The sequence below is a fragment of the Podarcis gaigeae genome, assembly GCF_964106915.1.
Source record: "Podarcis gaigeae genome assembly, chromosome: 4".
In the NCBI taxonomy this organism is placed as follows: domain Eukaryota; kingdom Metazoa; phylum Chordata; class Lepidosauria; order Squamata; family Lacertidae; genus Podarcis; species Podarcis gaigeae.
The window spans coordinates 98,950,538-98,971,011 of record NC_139677.1 but is presented as its reverse complement, the minus strand read 5'-3'; the positions used below and the strand labels follow the sequence as shown (position 1 = coordinate 98,971,011).

The window sequence follows — 20,474 nt, the reverse complement described above, 5'->3', positions numbered from 1 at the left end:
CCGATCGACGTCCCAGGTACGACTGTACAATTCTACGATCTGGTCATAGATGCTGGATTAGACGGGCCATTGGCCTGATCCAGAAAGGCTCTTCTCAGGTTTTTAACAGGCCTTGCTAGTACCTCCCCATGAATCAAAAGCACAACCTCAAGTACCAGAATCCTCTCTGCATACAAGATCTGTGGCAGACACTCAGGGTTTGCTTGGCAGGTGACCCAACACAAAGTGTTCCAGCAGCAGAATCTCTTTCCTGGGCCCTGTAAAAAGACCAATCATTTGTGTACACACACACACACACACACACACACACACACACAGCCTGCTCTATGGCCACAGCACACAGATAATACCAAAATAGCAAATTCACATTTTATTCTGGATGGAAATAAAACTATACAAAAATGTTTCCTTTGTTTGCCAAAAAAATACCAGCAGGAAAAAAATCTTCATAGGACTTCTACATTTTTCTTTTTAAAAAAACCAAACCAAAACAGAACATATCCTCCACTTTGCTCTTCTGCCTAACTAGGTTTGCAATTCATATTCCGGAGGCTAGTAAAAACCTATAGATGCAAGTCTGGCTGACGCACAGTTTTAGATGCTCTTGGAATATAGTTTTCTGTTGTTGTTCCTTTTACACGATAGCTTCATTTCTGGGGGGTGGAGAGCTCTCTTCCAGTCCTAAAAGTAGAGGAGAGGTCAAAGAGGGCCATCAAACAGTCAATGGAACAGAAGGGAAACAAGGGCAGCAAGATGAAACAAGATTAAGTTAGCGCACCCCTTTGAAAAAAAGACACATTCCTCCGGAACGGCCGGACTAGGATCACCGAAATGAGAACGGGCCAAAAGCCCTTGTCTAAAATCCTCTGTGCAGAGTGTTGTGGGAAGTCCTGCTAGTCTCAGGGGAACTGAACTCCAGACACGTAAAAGAATTTCGACAACAGATTAGTTTAGGGCAGGGGTAACCATCACAGGGTTCTCTTGGTACCACAGACTGCAATGCCTATCAGCCCCAGCCAGCAAGGATGATGGAAGCTGGAGTCCAGTAACATTAGGAAGGCATGGATTAGACCCAATTCAAACTGCTCTAAATAGTTAATTTAAATGTATACCATTTTTTAAAGTTTTTCCTGTCCGGGGTTCAGGGAGACCCATAAGCAACAGCCCGGCACATTCTGTTCATTTTAAAGGGTATTTTTAGTTATCTGGGCAGAAGTATGGCAACCCACGTACTGGGTTTCCCTAAAGCGAAGAGATTAAACTGTGTCGTATTGTAAGGGAATAGATAGCAGGCGCACAGGCACAGCAACTGCAGACTCTGTGCAGTTTTAAATAATAAAAGCTTTACAGAACGGTAAATCAGGGCAGGAGGGGGTGGGGTGGGGAGGTCAAGAAGCAACAATACTGAGCAATTGCTCAGGGCTTGTTGAGGAAACACGCCGTAGAAACAGAAAGATCCTTGCTATGACCCAGCTACTCCTCTTTCAGCTATGAACCCCCAACCTGCCTTTTTTTTTAAGGCAAAACCCAAGTCTCCAAAACAGACAAGGGAGAACTGCCCCGTTCCTGTGTTAAGTCTCTTCCGTCGCTTCTGAACTGTTAGGGGGAAGGAAATCCTCCTCTACTTTCTCGGGGTACTGCTTGATGTAGGTGTCGACCATCATATCCAAGTCGTGCTTAATGTCAAAGTTGATGTTGAGCAGGGCCAGGTGGCTTGACCTCTGCTGGGTCAAGGTGTTCCTTAGGTAGGCCTTCAAGCGCCTCCGGCCCACCTCAAATTTCTCGTTCTCCACCTTCATTATGGGCAGGATGGAGAGGACCTTCAGCAAGGCGTACACGTTGGGGAAAAACTTGATGTCGGGCAAATGGAGGGCTTCGTAAATGGTGGTGGGGAGCTCAATGTCTTTCCCTCTGTGCTTCCACTTGATCCTCCAGCAATGAAGCTCTGCGGAGAGCGTGTCTGGATTGGGGAGGTCGTTTTTGTGCATGTCGGCATGGTGTTCCTCGGAGGTGTTGAATTTGAGCTGCCCCATGACCGAGGGCACCAGAGACAAGCACTTCAGAGCCCTCAGGTGATGCTCAGAGAAGATGTCTTTCAGCTCCTGAATGATGTGCTCCATGGTAGGGATGCTCAGCGCTTCCTTGTAGTAGTTTTCCGGGGTGATTTCGGAGTCCAAGCTCCCTTGCTGGGCACGGCTGAATTTGCCTGGCAGTTTGACGGGCAGGTCCAGCTTGGTGGCCAAGGTGGTGGCTTCCTCAAACCAGAACTCGTGGTACACCTCGATGTTCTCCATCACCTCGTTCAGGGAATGCAAGACCGCTGTCAAACTGCTGGCCGCAAAGAAGACGTCCGAGGTCTGACCTTGGAGGTTCTTGCCAAAGGCCCTGGTGAAAGAGAGAATGTTTTTGATGATCACGACGGTGACCACAAAGTCGAAATCCGACAGGGCGGTGGAAAGCGTGCAGGCCCGGCTGGCAACAGAGCTGTTCCACCGGACGGAAGTGTCGTTTATGGAGTCCAGGCACAGCACCAGGGCTTGCATGAGGTCCACCACAATCTCAAAGGTGTCGTGGCGGCCCGTCCAGTGGGAACGCACCACCTCCTTCAGCTCGTTCCCCCTTTCTTCGCTGTTCGGAAAGAGAATGGAGATGACGTTGTCCAGATCGGCTAGCAACTGGGGCGACTGATGGAAAAACGTGCAAACCTCCTCTATCTTTCCAAGGGCGATGGAAATGCCCAGGACTGGAATAGATTTGGCTAGCCAAATGTTCAAGGCACAGGAAGACGACAGCGTATAAACAGCCTGAGGGTATTTCTCTAAGATCCTTGTAGCCACAGTCTTCATTTTCGAGGCAAACCCACTGGAGACGATGTAGGCTTGGCCTCGACAGTACTCCATGTTCAAGCCCCACTTTTCGGTAATGGTCGTGTGGAACTTAACGGACAGGATTTCGGGATCCGCCTCGTACGGCAAGAACCCTATGAAATCCTCCTTCAGGTTGTGAGAATCGTCCACAAACCTCACCAGCACCGGCAAGTGTTCCTCGCCGGCAAGATCCACCACCTCTTCTGTGATGATGGAGAAGAAGTGGGAGTCCCTGACCTCGCGGAGGGTCTCTTCCCGCACGCAGCTTTCGCATATCTCCAGCATCTGCTTCTGCTGGGCTTTGGAGCAGTAGGCGAGGTTCACGGCCGTGGTCTCAAACCGCTTCCGCAGAACCTCATCTCCGGAATTTATCCTGAATTCCAAGAGAGACTGGAAGTTGTCTGGAGTAAAGATCCCTTCAGGGAGTTCGTCAGCGCTGTGGCCGTCCAATGGGATGTTCTGCTTCCCCATCAGGATTAAAATCTCAAACAGAGATTTAAGGTAATCTTTGTTTTCCCTCTCCTCTTGCGTTAAAGGGACATCGTCTTCGACCGGTTCGTCGCCTCCTTCCTCAGAGGCTGGGTTCCGCATGTTGTTGTCGACAGATTCCTGGTTCATCTTTTCCTGCTCAAAAGCTTCATCAACTAGGAGAGGAGATAATGATATATTTAATATGGAAACACCAGCAACACCCAACTCATCATTTTCAGAGCTCTAGAACTCTTTGACCATGGGTAGTCAACAATGGTGCCCCCTCCAGATGACGTAGACTACAATTCCCATCATTCCTGGCAACTGGCCAGGTTGACAGGGGCTGCTGGGAGCTGGAGATCAGAACACCAAAAGCGGACTGTGCTGGTGACCCCTTGGATCGGTGTTTCTCAAACATGGGCCCCCAGATGTTGTTGGACTACAACTCCCATCATCCCTAGCTAGCAGGACCAGTGGTCAGGGATGATGGGAGCTGTAGCCCAACAATGGCTGAGAAAGATGTACTGCCTTAGCCAATAGACAGCACTGCATGTATAACAATATTAACAGCTGCACATACTTTTCAATTACCGTATTTTTCGCTCTATAGGGCGCACCTGACTATAGGGCGCACCTAGTTTTCAGAGGGGGAAATCAAGCCTGTGCACTCTCCCAGACCTTCTCCCTGCTATTGCGGTCAGTCCCTTTGCCATCGGAAAGGCAGGTAGTGGAAGGGCTCACGGAGGCTAGGAGAGACTCAGCAGCAGAGGAGGGAACCAGCAGGGGGAGAGAGGGAGCTCCAAGGGAAAGCGAGTCGGAGGGATGGCTCAGGGACACTTCCAGTGAAAACAGTGGAGAGGTTTCAGGACCTCCTATAGGTACACCCACTCCTCGCCGGAAACTGTCACGCCGACAATCCCGAAGACGCGTTTCCGTTAAGGAACTTTTATGTTGGAAGAGATTCCGCAAACGCCCACTGTCGGATCCTGCCAGTAACTGAGGGAGTCATGTTTAAGGGGCTCCGCTATAGACAGAGCTTTGACAACCAGGACCAAGCTCTGAGGGACTAAGCTTTTACGCACAAGCAGCTCATCATCCCATCACACCCTCCTTGGGGAAAAGCCCCCAAGAGCGTGCGGCTCCTGCGGGCTTTTCAACCGAGCCTGTGGGGCTGGTGGTGCCAGCCTCAAAGACCAGACTCTCCTGGCTTCAGCGAAAGCAACGCGAAGCCTCCGGAGCGCAAGCTTCGGAGGCTTCGCGTTGCTATCGCTGAAGCCAGGGAGCCTGCATTCACTCCATAGGACGCACACACATTTCCCCTTCATTTTTGGAGGGGGAAAAGTGCATCCTATAGAGTGAAAAATACGGTAATATTGCAATGTGATTTTGGTATACACATACATGTAACTTGTTTCTTTTTTTTTTATTTGCATGTTTAATGACTATTTTAGATTGCCAAATGTAAACCACTCAACGGTGAAAGGGTATATTAACTTTCTAGGAAGAACACGATACACATGTAATAATTTTTTCTTATCCCAATGAAGGACTCAAGCCCGCTGCACACTTTAGGACAGGGCTAACCTGACATCTCCACCATCTGGAGGTGTATAGTGAGGGTCATTGGATCTGGAACGTTTTCACATACTAACAACCCAACCTGTAGAATTCTACCCGTTATATTTTATCTGCACGATCAGAATGAATTTCAGGAACCCAAAAGTCATAGCTGAAAAATACGACTTTCAAGCCCCAAAATAGCAACTAGACATTCAGTTTTGGCTACTGTAACCCTGGTTTAAGGAGACATTTGGGGCCTAGCTTATATATCTGAGTTTTTAACATTGCTGGTAAGTGTCTCTGTAGGCCAGCATGTGTCAACCTGACACCCTCCATATACTTTGGGGCTGTAGTCCCAAATATATGGTTTGCGAAGGCTGTGTGTGTTTGCAACCACATGGTCGTCCAAGGAATACTTTTGGTGTATGGCTAAGAATACAGCGTATGATAGCTTTGGACCTCTTCACCGTTCACCACACAGCAGACACAATTCAGCCAAAGTCCCACTGATTTAAACAAGTCGCAATCCCAGCAGTTAAGAGAGCGTTTAATACCATCGAGTCATTGTATTGACGTAGGACATTTGCATTCAAGCCTTTTACGCAAGGAGGAAGCGGCTTCCTGGAGAAACAGGACCAAAATATGATATTTTCTAATGATAAGCTAATTGCCTCCAGAGGTTTTCCCTCCTTCAATTGTCCGATCAACTTACTCTTTTGCTGCTTTAATGTTCTTATTTCTTCTTCACTCTGAAGAGAGAGAAAAACAAGAAATTCTATGAGGCACCGACAAGTCACTAGAAATCTACTAATTTTATAAGCAGGAATCTTTTGAATCCAAACGTATATTCCGGTCCATTAGGGATAAAATTGTCTTTGCCTACGTGGCTTCGGAACCCTACAGAAAGAAATGGGGTTTTATTTCATAGTAGTACCTCCTGGAAGTGTTCAGAGAACTGCACGGAGGAGGAAGAATACAGTAGTACCTTGGGTTAAGAACTTAATTCATTCCGGAGGTCTGTATTTAACCTGAAACTGTTCTTCACCTGAAGCACCACTTTAGCTAATGGGGCCTCGCGCTGCCGCCACGCCGCCGGAGCACGATTTCTGTTCTCATCCTGAAGCAAAGTTCTTAACCCAAGGTACTATTTCTGGGTTAGCTGAGTCTGTAACCTGAAGCGTATGTAACTCAAGGTACCACTGTATTTCACACTGCAAGGCACAAAAACCAAACCCTCCTCACTTTCCAAGTCCACAGAGAGCTGGGGGATGCTGAGAAGGAGGCGTGCCTCATATTATGCTGGGTTTTGGAGAAATGGCAAGAGGGACTTCCTCCACCTCTGGCTTCCTTCCACAAACTAAGAAGCCAGTCTGCACTCTGCAAGCATACCTGAGAGTTTGGGGGACGGGACGTTGACAGTGCCACTATAGTAACAGGCAACTCAGCAAAGTCTTGTGCACCCCTTAAGAGCACCACCAGCTAAGGTGGAAGTGGAGGAAATGAGTGCTTTCCTCTGTTGCCTATATATATATATATATATATATATATATATATATATATATGCAGGTTTTGGTGTCCTCGGGTGTCTTCCCGTGTAAAAGTTGGGGTGTCTAGGCGACGTTTCGACGAGGTCTCACTCGTCATCTTCAGGCTGGTGCTTTCGGCTTCTTGCAAGAAGCCGAAAGCACCAGCCTGAAGATGACGAGTGAGACCTCGTCGAAACGTCGCCTAGACACCCCAACTTTTACACGGGAAGACACCCGAGGACACCAAAACCTGCATTCCTGTACCCGTGAAAATCTACGAAAGCATATATATATATATATATATATATGTATATATATTCCAATAAATAAATAAATAAATATTCAACCCTGCATTTGGAAGAGACCCATCAAACCGTCAATTTCTCAGAAGACCGAGGATGCTAAAACAAACAAGAGATTTGTAATTGAAGACACGGCAAAACATACAGTGTAGAAGAAAACCTGGGCTATTCCCATTCCTCTTGTACTGAACAAGACCGTTTGGGCATAACTGTATCGCTAGCCTCCCTGAAATTACTTAGCAGCGCTAACTTCTCTCAGGATGTTAACAGGTGTCAAAACGCTTTGCGACTTTAGACTCCGTCTTTGTGGCTGTGGTTATGTAGAGGACGTACCTCATTTTTTTCAATCTGTTGCCTTATTTTTCTTCTGCAAATTTCCACCATTTTTTAGACCCAGTTGTGGAGGTAAAAGCAAGTTAATCTGAATTGCAAAACAAACAAACCCAAAACAAATTTCTGCGGTGTTTTCACAAAAGAAAGGTAAAGGGACCCCTGACTGTTAGGTCCAGTTGCGGACGATTCTGGGGTTGCGGCACTCATCTCGCTCTATAGGCCGAGGGAGCCGGCATTTGTTCATAGACAGCTTCTGGGTCATGTGGCTGCATGACTAAGCCACTTCTGGCGAACCAGAGCAGGACACGGAAACGCTGTTTACCTTCCCGCCGGAGCGGTACCAATTTATCTACTTGCACTCTGACATGCTTTCGAACTGCTAGGTGGGCAGGAGCTGGGACCGAACAACAGGAGCTCACCCCGTTGCGGGGATTCAAACCACCGGCCTTCTGATCAGCAAGCCCTAGGCTCTGTGGTTTAGACCACAGCGCCACACGTGTCCCTCTTTCACAAAACAGGGTGACGCTATTAGCAGTGGTGGGACTCGACTTGGCAGTTTCTGAAGTTTGAGCCAGTTTTCTGCCTCCTCAGTAGTATAGTAAATAAATTATATTTTTCTACTACTGTGAGTATATTGTCTTGTTATAATTCCTTTCTTACTTCTTTATTGTTTCGACTTCAAGCCACAAGAGAGAACAAAGACTGACCAGTCGGCTTGGTTGTAGCATCTCAGTCCAAGGCAAACCTACCAGCTCTTTAATTCTCTTCCTGTGTCTGCTATGTGGGTTGTTCAAATGGCTCGTGAGGTCGAAAATTGTTGGCACAGCGTTGTCTCGTAAAACAGTCCTGTAGGGACTCTGCAAAGAGAAAAGCAAAGGTCTTCATCTCTCATTGTTTTACAGCATGTTTCTTTAAGTGGAGGGAAAAAGGTTCCCAGGGAAGGTGCAGAGGGATTTCTCACCCCAGGTTACTATCCTTCATTTAGAATCAGGAGGGAGTCCTCTAGAAAACGGCAAACCACCAAGAGAGTATGTGGCGAATCTGCTTTTATATACCTTAGCTTTTGGATTTATGTTAACTCTTTTCCATCCCTGCCAAGTAGAGTTAAGTATGATTCTGCTCAACTCTCAGAACTAACGCGATGGCCAGAAACAATAACAATGTGAAAAACTTTATGGAATAATTCAAAACATCGAAACTAACAAACTGAAGTCTCTGAAAGTCCTTAAATGAATCACGGCGCCAGACTTTACCCGGCGGAGAGCAAGCTGTGAAGCTTTGGATAATCAGCAAATGTCCAATTCTGATGTCCAACTCTGAACTCTGCTGAACAGTGTTTCTGGATAACAACTATTGTTTCGTTGAATTCTTCATCAGCCAATTAGTTCAACACTCGTTAAGTAGCACAGTGACTACATAATTGCATGAGCACTGTTTTTTTCATTATATCTATTCGAAAAAAGATTGGTTAATGAAGAAATTACATATCTTTCTACTTATGCAGGGTAAAGTCTGGCACCGTGATTCATTTAAGGACTTTCAGAGACTTCAGTTTGTTAGTTTTGATGTTTTGAATTAGTCCATAAAGTTTTTCACATTGTTATTGTTTCTGGCCATCGTGTTGCTTTTGATATTGCGAACTTTCAGAACTGCCTGGCCACGGAGACAAATAAATTTGTTTATGGCATTTATACCCCACCCTGTAGACCAAAAACTCTCAAGAGCAGCTTACAAAAATCAGTATTAAATCAACTCCAGCCCTCAGGCATGCAAGCGAAACGGACAAGACACACAAGGAAAAAGGAGCTGGGGGGAAGAGAGACTACGATGCACGTTTTCGAAGTTAACAGTTCTTATAAATCCAGCTAAAAGTAGCAACTCCTCACAGATGTCACTGACATTTCTGGGTGCATTGCACTTAACAGGGCAACTGGGTTCCTGTCCCCCATCCCACCCCAGAAAAACTCTTCCCACCCGCCCTGCCCCCAGGTCAGACCAAGGAACCAAACAATCCGGATAATGGGAGGCTATTGAAACCAAACTGCTCTTAGAAGAAAGTTTGGCAAGCTTGCCTCCCTGCCAAGACACCAGCAGGGAGAAAGAGTATTTTTATGTTGGGACCAACCAAGTTGAAGTTGCGTAAGAGGCATACTTTTAATGCACCAGCTGCACTCCTACAAAGGGCAACCAATGAATGAGACAAACACATTTGTAAAATGCATATACATTTGTAAAATGCATACCTCGGGTTAGATGTGCTTCAGGTTGAGCGTTTTCAAGTTACGCTCCGCCGTGACCCGGAAGTAACGGAGCGCGTTACTTCCGGGTTTCGCCGCTCGCACAGACGCTCAAAATGACATCACGCGCATGCGCGGAAGCAGCAAAATGCGACACACGCAATCGCTTCTTACGTTTTACTTGGGATGTGAATGGGGCTCCGGAATGGATCCCGTTCGCATTCAGAGGTACCACTGTATTCTGTGGGTATACAGATCCATGCAGTCCTCTACAGCTCTCTGTGGAGTGTCCTTTTAACGGCAGACATGAGTTTGCAACCATGTGTGGAGGAGGGGATGAACACTGCTGGGTTATAGTCTAGGGTTCTCAGACGAGCAAGTGATGAATAGTTAAGGCTTCTGGTCCCAGTTTCATTTATGTGATTGTTATGCTGCAGTTCTGAGACAACAAGGAAGGTGGCTAGCAAAATTTTGCCATACTTATACAGTGGGCGCTCGGGTTGCGAATGTGATCCGTGCGGGAGGCACGTTCGCAACCCGCAGCGCCGTGTCTGCACATGTGCGGGTTTCGATTCAGTGCTTCTGTGCATGCGGGAGTGCTGAATCCCAGAAATAACCCGTCCCGGTACTTCCGGGTTCAGCAGGTGCGCAACCTGAAGCATGTGTGACCCAAAGTATGACTGTACTTTGAATCCCCTCCCCACATCCAGCACTCTTGGAAAGAGGATTTTAAAAGGCAACTAGTGGGGGGAAACAGCTGCTTGCAGGGAATTTTATTAATGCATATGTGATTCTCGTGCAAGCTCTTCCTCAAAAGGCTACCTGCCAACCCGGGGGGGGGGGGTGCAGGGGGAGGCACCTGATGTTTTAAAGTAAAATTCTACACCAACGTAGCAAAAGTGAAGCCAGCTGCTTCTGCATCCCATGTGCAAGTTAATCCACTTGGCTATTTAAAATATTATTCTAAAAACGTTTTTGAGGCCATAAAACGCAATCTGATTTTAGAGATGGAATTCTCCCCAGCAGAGTTTCAGGCAAGGCTCTTCAAGGAAACCCAGTATTTTCAATGGGAGAGCCCAATCGCTGCTTTTCTCCGAAACACACCATGCCGATTCCCAGAACACCAATACACCCCCCTGCATTTTTTCATATTTAAGTAATCCTGCAAGGCTTAAAAGCACTGAAAGCACACAGGTTAGGCACGCACAGGAGAGGGCAGAAGGCAACCCACACATTCCAGCTGCCGGAAAGAGCCAGTCGATTAGCAACAGGCAGTAAATCAAGTCGCCAAAAGCATTTTGTTTGATAAGACGTTCCTGGGACTCCTGCTTCCGACACGAGTTAACGCAGGAGGAGGGCGGAATCCAGTTTCATGTCGCATAGGAAGCAGGAGACAATTACTGCCGATTCCTTTTACTTACGCTCCTACATATCATCGAGGTTTCAAAGTGCTTCGCGCACAGCCTGTAGTGCTTGTTCAATTGGTCGGGCGTCTTATCTTCCAAATCGGCCCTTCGGCAGTTCTCAACCCAACGCTGACATCTGCGAGAGATAACAGGCCATTAGCTCCCAAAACAATAGTTGCCAGAGAAGGCGCTGTTGCGTCATCAAACAGATAAAGTCATTTAGAGGTGCCTGTGAGCCACAAAAGAGAGAACCCGCTGCGTTTATGCCGACTCTGGGAAGAGAAAAAGTCCAACCAAGTCTCTGCAGGAACTAGGACCATGCCACTCCTTTATATTGCTTTCTACATGTCTTAGTGAGTGCTGATCCTATGCTACTTGATGTACCCGTTAGGACCATTTAACTGCTGGTGAAGAGTTACTATCGAAACAGTTCCGTCATCCGGAAGAACTGTTCCGTTCTCCACATTTTGGAGTATCCATTGTCGCACAATCACAGGACTGTGACTGTTGAAAGGCTTGTTTGCCTCTTTGACACTTGTGGACTATACAGTGGTACCTCTGGTTAAGAACTTAATTCATTCCGAAGGTCCGTTCTTAACCTGAAGCTGTTCTAAACCTGAAGCACCACTTTAGCTAATGGGGCCTCCTGCTGCTGCCGCACGATTTCAGTTCTCATCCTGAAGCTAAGTTCTTAACCTGAGGTACTATTTCTGGATTAGCAGAGTCTGTAACCTGAAGCGTCTGCAACCTGAAGCGTCTTTAAGCTAAGGTACCACTGTATTGCATTTGTTGAGCATGCAACAGTGATAGACTTTCATTATCTGTGATTCTGTTACATACTTTCTGTTTAAGAATCACTACGCTTGGAGCTTCCATTATTGCACGACTACAGGATTGTGACTGTTGAAAGGCTTGTTTGCTTCTGTGACTCCATTATATATTTTCTGTTTAAGAATTGTGAAATAATACGTTACAAATATTTGGTTAAAACATTATTAGCCGCGTGTTGCTTGTGATTTTTTAGAGTTACTCCTTTATATTGGGCATGACTGGACCGTTCGGTGCAGGCAAGCAGTGGGGTTACCTGGGCTCAGGTGAGGCTACCTGTTGCCTCTCCGCATAAATCAGGAGGCCAGGCCAGTGAATGGTGCGGAAACGCAAGGCATGGACTTCTCACAGGTCAGGTAGGTAATACCTCCTCTAATGCGCTCAAGAGAATATCTATGCCAGGCATAGGAAAACTCTGGCCCTCCAGATGTTTGGAACTACAATTCCCACCATCCCTGACCACTGGTCCTGTTAGCTAGGGATGATGGGAACTGTAGTCCCAAACATCTGGAGGGCCAGAGTTTGCCTATGCCTGACCTATGCATTTACCTGGTAGCCAGAGGCAACAAGGAATTGCATGAAGGTAAGACAGAGGAATGATAGATGTTATTTTCTTAGGCTCCATGATCACTGCAGATGGCGACAGCAGCCACGAAATTAAAAGATGGCCTGCTTCTTGGGAGAAAAGCAATGACAAACCTAGACAGCATCTTAAAAAGCAGAGACATCACCTTGCCGACAAAGGTCCGTATAGTTAAAGCTATGGTTTTCCCAGTAGTGATGTATGGAAGTGAGAGCTGGACCATAAAGAAGGCTGATCACCGAAGAATTGATGCTTTTGAATTATGGTGCTGGAGGACACTCTTGAGAGTCCCATGGACTGCAAGAAGATCAAACCTCTCCATTCTTAAGCCCTGAGTGCTCACTGGAAGGACAGATCCTGAAGCTGAGGCTCCATGACTTTGGCCACCTCATGAGAAGAGAAGACTCCCTGGAAAAGACCCTGATGTTGGGAAAGATGGAGGGCACAAGGAGAAGGGGAGGACAGAGGATGAGATGGTTGGACAGTGTTCTCAAAGCAACGAGCATGAGTTTGACCAAACTGCGGGAGGCAGTGGAAGACAGGAGTGCCTGGTGTGCTCTGGTCCATGGGGTCGGACACGACTAAATGACAAGACAGAGGAACCCCAGGCCCAAGGCAGAAATGCAGCAGGCTGCTGATGGAGCCTGCTAGTCCATTTTTTGGGACAGTAACTTTTGGCAGCTTGTTTAACAAGGCTGATATAAATGTAAACCTTTTGGGAAGCAGTAAAATTGGAGATTCACTTCACTGTTAATTCAGAAAGTAGTGCCACTGGTATCAGAAATTTAGGAAACACCAACTTTTTAATAAAAATCTCAGTTAAGACGGTCAGGGTAAAAATGCACTTTCATAGTCAAGGTCTGGAATTAGCTCGGTTGTTCAGTCAACTTTAACCATCTGACTTTCGTGAAACAGGAATGAAGCACAAACCAACCCTTGCTTAAAGGCTCACGCCCCTGGGGCAAAAAGCTCTCACTAGAAGGAATGGTGGGATATATGTATGAATGAATAAACAAACAGGCTTCGGTCTGATTATTCATTGCCTCAAATAATGTTCCTTCCTCCTGTGAGAAAGGTATAGAAAAAGGAAAGCATCTCAAGAGAGAATTTATTTCCATCTTGCACCTGCTGATGAATGAGCAACAGCTTAATGGCAGGAAGGTATCCCAGAGAACTATGATGCTGACATGACATTTTCAATTATTTTCTTGTTGCCAGATGGCCCTCTAAGGAACAATTTTATAAATTCTGAACAGTAGATCCAATAACAAGAATGGTCAATATGTTTTTGGGGTGAGTGGGGGGTAAATCGGAAGAAGATCCAGGTGTATCCGTGCAGTTTTTCAAATCCTAATGAAGTCACACTTATCATGCTATTTCTGGATTGACAGATGTTGAAATTTTCAAGCAAAAGCCGTGATGAAACATGCAAAATATATTCTAAGGAGCCACATCAGCACGTATGTTTTGGACGATTGCCCACATCTCGGAAAGGTTCAGCTGTGAAACTAAATCTGTGTAAAACAAACTACATATATGATTTTTGTACTAAACCACATCTGCTATTTTGTACAGCTGTGGAAATTCTTTTTGACACTATAAGGTGGTTTGAGAAACCAAAGTGAACCAATTATTCAACCTCTAGTTCATTAATTGTCTCCCATTTGTGTTTAAATGGTTTCAAAATATTCTTGACTGGAAAGAGAACCAAAAATCTCCACAAAACCGGAAGTAGTGTCCGGTCCCAGTTTGCGAACTTTACCTCGGTCTAAGAACAGAATCCTCATTAAGGAAAGCGCGCCTCGGTTTAAGAACCATTTCTGTTTAAGTACAGACTTCCGGAACCAATTAAGTTCGTAAACCGAGGTACCATTACAGGAAAACCAAGCTGCAAGAGCACAGTAATCAAACTGTGTACACCCATATATGTGAATGTGTCTCTGAAGCTATCCTCAACTGAACAGCAATATATCCATGTGTATTTTGGGATAGCTCAGTTGGTTAGAGCACGGGACTCTTAATCCAAGGGTTGTGGGTTTGAGTCAAAGGATGTTGGGCAAAGCGGTACAAAAAAGTAAATGCTTTTATTTTAACTGTAAGCCAAGTTGACTTTCTGTCAGGGAAAATGGTAGGGTATAAATAAATATAAATTTTAATACACACACACATATACACACAATTAATGTTATTACTCAAGTAATTGTCATGAGCAAAACGGGTCCCCAAGGCAGTGTCAGAAACTGAGAAATGAAAGTTAGGAGCTAAATAGCACCTTAAACCAAGGTTACAGGCGCAACAACAGAATGTCTAGGCATGCTTTTTTATAATATACAAAGCTGAAAACGAATGAACTGCAGACAAAATACTATGTTCATTTTCCTCATGGTCTAGTCCTTCCTCTGTTCACCCCCCTTCTCTTCTCCACTCTTCAGAGAGTAGCTGTAAGTTGGGAAGCAGAAAAGGGTCCTCCTTTCCTTCCACTCTGCAGTTTTAATCTGAAATTTTAGGTGCAGAGATGAAAAACTGCTCACGCCTATGAAATTCCCTGTCGCAAAATGCGCCTGGAACAATGGGAGTTTCGAATGCTTCCCTAAGGGGAACAGTAATATAGCAGTGAATAATTCTTCTAGCAAAATATTGGAAGACACAAGAGCTACCCACGCTGGAAGAGTGGCAGGCTAAAGTGATTGACTACATGGGACTGGCAGAATTGACTGGCAGAATTCGCGACCAAGAGAAAGAGACTGTGGAGGAAGATTGGAAGAAATTTAAAGTATATCTTAAAAATGGCTATAAACTGGAGGAGTGTTAAAGTGTCAAGGGAAGGAAGATGTATAATTACAGCTATGCTTATCTTTTTCTTTTTTGATTTAAAGCGAATTTGAAATGAGAACAAGTTAAATTTTAATTGACTAAAAGGATTGCTGGAAAATTTGTAAAATTAGGATGCAAAAAGGGAAGGTATGGGGAAGTCTGAGAAAAGAGGCTTATGAAAATGAGGTTAAGAAAGTAAAATCTATGTATTTGTTGTGTTCTTTATGTGTTTGTTGTGTCTTGTTTGGTGTTGCTTTGTTGTAAAAAATTGAAAAACCAATAAAAATTATTATAAAAAAAAAAGTAATATAGCAGTGAATACATTAAATGACCTTTTAAATGTGTTTTTCGGGGGCAAGGTTATTGGTCTGTTTTCGATCTTCTGTCTTGTTTTTAATGATGCACATCAAACTTCGTGTTACAGACGCTTCAGGTTCTGCGATTTCGGGTTGCGCACTGTGCTGAACCTGGAAGAACTGGAACGGGTTACTTCTGAGTTTCAGCGCTTGTGCCGAAGCGCTAAATGGCGCTTTGTGCATGCACAGAAGTGCCAGATCACAGCCTGCGCATGCGCAGACGTGGCACTGCGGGTTGTGAACATGCTTCCCGCACGGATCACATTCGCAACCTGAGCGTCCACTATATTCTTGCGTTCTCGTTTTGTGTGTGTGTGGCGAACTGCCCAGTGATACAGTATACAAGTCTGCAGCAGCAAATACAGTGGTACCTCTGGTTGAGAATGGGATCCGTTCCGGAGGCCCATTCGCAACATGAAAAGAACGCAACCTGCAGCAGCGCATCTGTGCACGTGCAGGTTGCGATTCGCCTCTTCTGCGCATGTGCATGACGTCATTTTTGTGCTTCTGCGCATACATGAGCAGCAAAACCCAGAAGTAACCCTTTCCGGTACAGTGGTACCTCGGGTTAAGTACTTAATTCGTTCCGGAGGTCCGTTCTTAACCTGAAACTGTTCTTAACCTGAAGCACCACTTTAGCTAATGGGGCCTTCTGCTGCCACCACGCTGCCAGAGCATGATTTCTGTTCTCATCCTGAAGCAAAGTTCTTAACCTGAGGTACTATTCATGGGTTAGCGGAGTCTGTAACCTGAAGCGTATGTAACCTAAACGTATGTAACCTGAGGTACCACTGTACTTCCAGGTCACTAAGGGACGTAAGCTGAAAGAACATAACATGAAGTGGACGTAACATGAGGTATGACTGTATACAGGTGAGCCTGTCCTTAAAGAAAGGGATGGGAGTGGGGGGGCTGGTTTAGTCGCTGGACTCCCAGTTCCCCCCAGTCCCAGCACAGCATGGCCAGTGGTCACAGAAGTGGGGGGGGGAGGGGGTCGTTGCGGTCCATCAACTTTACAGAGGAGGCTGCAGGTTTCTTCTGTCCTTAAATAATCAAGGACCATGCACCCCACCCATGTGTGAACCTACAGTGGTGCCTCGCAAGACGAAAATAATCTGTTCCGCGAGTCTCTTCGTCTAGCGGTCTTTTCGTCTTGCGAAGCAACCCTATTAGTGGATTAGAGCTATTAGCGGCTATAAAAGGCTTAGCAGCTAAAAGGCTATTAGCGGCTTAGCGGCTTAGAAAAAGGGAGGGGAAAGCGGAAAAAAAATCACAAGATGTTTTCGTCTTGCGAAGCAAGCCCATAGGGAAATTCGTCTTACGAAGCGCATCGAAAAACGGAAAACGCTTTCGTCTAGCGGGTTTTTCATCTTGCGAGGCATTTGTCTTGCGGGGCACCACTGTACTCTTAGACGCAAAGTGCTGCACACAGGTCTGGGAACCCGCCTTTGAGGGCACGGCCATCACATGTGTGAAGCAGCAGCACTAGGTCTAGAGCGTTTTGGGTGCTGAGCTGAGGGGGCATAAAGTAATAATGACAATAAAATCTACACTCATATCTTCATCTTCTGAAAAGATCTGAAACAAAACAACGCACCCAGAGGAATTATGGGAAAATAAGAAGTATGGGGGAAGGGGAGCTAAATTTTGCCCAACACAAACCCGTGTCCGCCGCTGAGTAACGCCCAAATGCATCCCCACCTTCAGGTTCGCGGCAAACACATACATACGGCTAGAAATTCAAAAATATTTTAGAACCTTTTTCATGCATGCAACTACGGCGGCTAGAATTTTAAGAGCAAAAAACTGGAAAGGTGACTTAATCCCCTCAAAAACTGACTGGCAGGTGAAGTTGATAGAATATCTGGAACTTGCAAAAATGACTGGGAGAATAAAAGGAAACTCAAAACAGAAAGTGAGCAAAGATTGGACCATATATAAAGAATATCTAAAGAAGTACTGCGATAATGCAAATCTCCTGACAGGTCTAGACTGAATCTTGAATATTAAGGAAACTACAAAAGTAAAAATCTCTTGATACGTAACAGATAAAAAAAGGAAGTGCATATATAAGACCAATAACGTGTAAAAAGCACAACGAGATGAATCCGAAGTCAAAAGTGTGTCTGATGTTAAATGATGTGTAGTTAGTGTCCAGTTGGTATGTTGGTTCTGTACTGGTTCGTTTGTGTTGTTTTTCATGTTCTATATGTAAATGGTATTCCCCCCTTCTCGCACGAACGTGCTCCATGACAAACACGTGTCCGCCGCTGCGTAACGTGTGAACCCGCCTCTGATGCCTAAACGCACCCCCACCTTCAGGTTCACGGCAAACACACGCATACGACCAGAATGCGCAGGGACTGGGATTCCCCTTTCTCGCACGCATGTGTTCCACGACGAACACGTGTCCGCCGCTGCGTAACGTGTGAACCCGCTTCCCCGCCAGCCCAGGCACGGGCCCCCGGTTTTTCTCCTCTACTTTGCCATGGGACCCCCCCCCCCCATATTATCTCCATCCTCCTGCCCCCCCCAAAAAAGGAAACTGACCGGGCGGGGTCCCGCGGGAAGCGAAAGAAGGCCAGGTCGCTCTGGGTGCTCTTGCGGGTGCAGTTCGGGGCGGCGCAGAAATTCGGCATCCTCGGCGGCGGCTCCTCCGGACGCCCAGCGAGCGCGGCCCTCGGCGCGGACTGAGGAGAGCGAGGGAACCCTGCCGCCGCCGCCGCCGCCCGCCCTCCCGCCTCCTTCCCACCATGCACCGCGCCGCCCCCTCTGGAGAACCAACCACCATCAAGGCGGCCGCGCAGGCGCGGAGAGGCGCGCGCGCGCGCCTGCGTACTTTCCACACGCAAGCCGCGCCTCTGCTGCCCCGCACGACGTCGCCCTTTATGAGAGGTTAAGGCGAACCAGACTTCCGGATTCCTTTCGGAGCTCCACCACGTGCGGGTCGCTGAATGATAATTACGAATAAATATATACAGTAACGCGTCTGGTTTTAATTCTGCCTCTGTTTGATTGGTTGGTTTTTGTTATGTACTGAGTTGAATAGGATCCAGAATGCAGCAGTCTGATTGGTCCCAGAGCAATAGGATCCAGAATGCAGCAGTCTGATTGGTCCCAGAACAATAGGATCCAGAATGCAGCAGTCTGATTGGGCCTCGAACAATAGGATCCAGAATGCAGCAGTCTGATTGGTCTGCAGGAGCCACCCAATCCAGCTCCAGATGGAAGTGAATCCGCAACCTGACTGGCCTACAGGAGAATCCGATAACGGTTTTATGTAAATGAAATAAATGAAATTAAATACGTAAAAATGTTTATTTAAAATGGAATTTGTTGCCTTCCTCCCCCCCCAACTCTGTGCCTTATCTTTTATCAGCAAGCCGCCTGGAGTCCCTGTCAAGGCACAGAGCAGAAGGAGACAGGAGGGGTTGGTGGAATTGGCACTGCTATGATTTATTATCATATTTATTAGCTACAATGATGATGATGATGCCTGGTGCTTTAGTTGAGATTCCTGCATTGCAGCCTTCCCTGTCCCTCCCACCAGACAATTATATTTCTTTAGCTCAGCATAGCTCGATACTTTTACTTTATTTTTAAAGGCAAGGGAGAAAGGATGTGAAGAAACCTAAGAAACACGGCATAAAAGGAAAAACGAACGGGGAGGGAAGAGGAAAGCAAGTGGTAAAGCCGCTTGCGTTGTTTACTGGCAACCGGAATTATCTCACGATTCCCATAACCCCTGGTGCCCTTTGCCTGTGGAACTTTTCGTCTGTCTCTCTTTAACTGTGCGGACTCAGGTCTTCCGTGGGATACCCGGATGCAGAGCTCCTGCGCCTGTGTTCTTTCTTCTATGCAAATAAGAAGGAGTCCCACCCCTCTCTTCTGTCGCGGGATGTTCAAACGTGCCTGAGCTTGGAGGAGCCTGAAGCGGGAAAGTTGTGCGCATGCGCAAGGAGAGGGTTGGGAGAGCTAGAAAATAACGTGATTTTTAAAGGCAATCCAGACAAATGGATGGTCGGAGCAGGGGGAATAACACAATAGTAAGACGAGGTCGAGGACAGCAGAAAGGTGATGGACTTTTGCAGTGTCCTACTACCACATTTCAGAGGAGCAGTAGAATGTGCAAAAGCCCAACAGGCTCTCACCAATGTTTTTATTTTGTAAACTGCCTTGTGGTGTTTGGATGAAAGGCAGTATAGAAATTTAATTAATAATAAGAAGAATAGGTTTGGGATGCACCAAGCTCATCCTGGACACTTAGGGGGCTGAGCACACCAACATTTACATTGGGAAGTGAGAGAGGAAGGGATATTGATTTTGTGTTTTCATTTTGATACTTTGTTTTTTATATTCCGATTTTATGTTGTAACTGTTACGATATGGATGCAATGCGACCGCAAGCAGCAGGTGGCTTGGAAGCAAAACATAATGGGAATGTTGGTTCTGTTCTGTGGGAACAGAGGGAGGGTCTATTTTCAGTGCAAAGCACCGGAATTACCTCAGAGTGTAATATGACCTGTATAGGAAGTAGAGGAGGTGGAGTCTTGTCTCTCTTCTGATGGACTTTGATGAGAGCAGATGTGTTTCTCTGTAATGCTGCAAAGACAGAAATAAAGGCATGTAAATACATTTCTGTCTCCCTCTCTTTCCCCCTACCTGGGAGGGGGGGAAGAGCGGTGTGTTCTTCTCACGCTGAGGAGGATCGCCGATCGCGACCTAGCCTGCATCTGCCGGGAATGCAGACAGGGAGGTCACCAGGAGATCGTGCCGGGTGCCTGGAGAGTGGGCAGTTTCTCCTGATAAGGCAGATTTCCTAACAGTAACCGCCCCGAGACCTGCGGGTATAATAGGGTGGTAAACAAACTTAATTAGGGACGCGGGTGGCGCTGTGGGTTAAACCACAGAGCCTAGGACTTGCCGATCAGAAGGTCGGCAGTTCGAATCCCCGCGATCCTGTTGCTCGGTCCCTGCTCCTGCCAACCTAGCAGTTCAAAAGCACGTCAAAGTGCAAGTAGATAAATAGGTACCACTCTGGCGGGAAGGTAAACGGCGTTTCCGTGCGCTGCTCTGGTTCGCCAGAAGTGGCATAGTCATGCTGGCCACATGACCCAGAAACTGTATGCCAGCTCCCTCGGCCAATAAAGCGAGATGAGCGCCACAACCCCAGAGTCGTCCGTGACTGGAC

At 46.5% G+C, this 20,474-nt stretch overlaps 1 protein-coding gene across 1 annotated transcript; it reads right to left on the bottom strand.

The window, feature by feature from the left end:
* Nucleotides 1–357: 357 nt before the first annotated feature.
* On the bottom strand, nt 358–18,102 carry THAP12 (THAP domain containing 12). Its single transcript, XM_083736524.1, has 5 exons — nt 17,834–18,102; nt 10,718–10,838; nt 7,809–7,916; nt 5,611–5,647; nt 358–3,511 (listed from the first exon to the last, which is right to left on the bottom strand). The coding sequence occupies exons 1-5, from the start codon at nt 17,920–17,922 to the stop codon at nt 1,572–1,574; spliced, it is 2,295 nt and encodes a 764-aa protein (XP_083592650.1). The 5' UTR covers nt 17,923–18,102; the 3' UTR covers nt 358–1,571.
* Nucleotides 18,103–20,474: the final 2,372 nt, after the last annotated feature.

Bases quoted from the DNA above. Each gene is read 5' to 3' on its own strand.
- THAP12 (XM_083736524.1), bottom strand. From the start codon at position 17,922: ATGCCGAATTTCTGCGCCGCCCCGAACTGCACCCGCAAGAGCACCCAG. The intron at 7,917-10,717 runs GTAAGTAAAAGG...TTCTCTTTGCAG, and splicing joins CCTCGATGATATGTAGGAGC to AGTCCCTACAGGACTGTTTT. The intron at 3,512-5,610 runs GTAAGTTGATCG...CTCCTCTCCTAG, and splicing joins AACATTAAAGCAGCAAAAGA to TTGATGAAGCTTTTGAGCAG.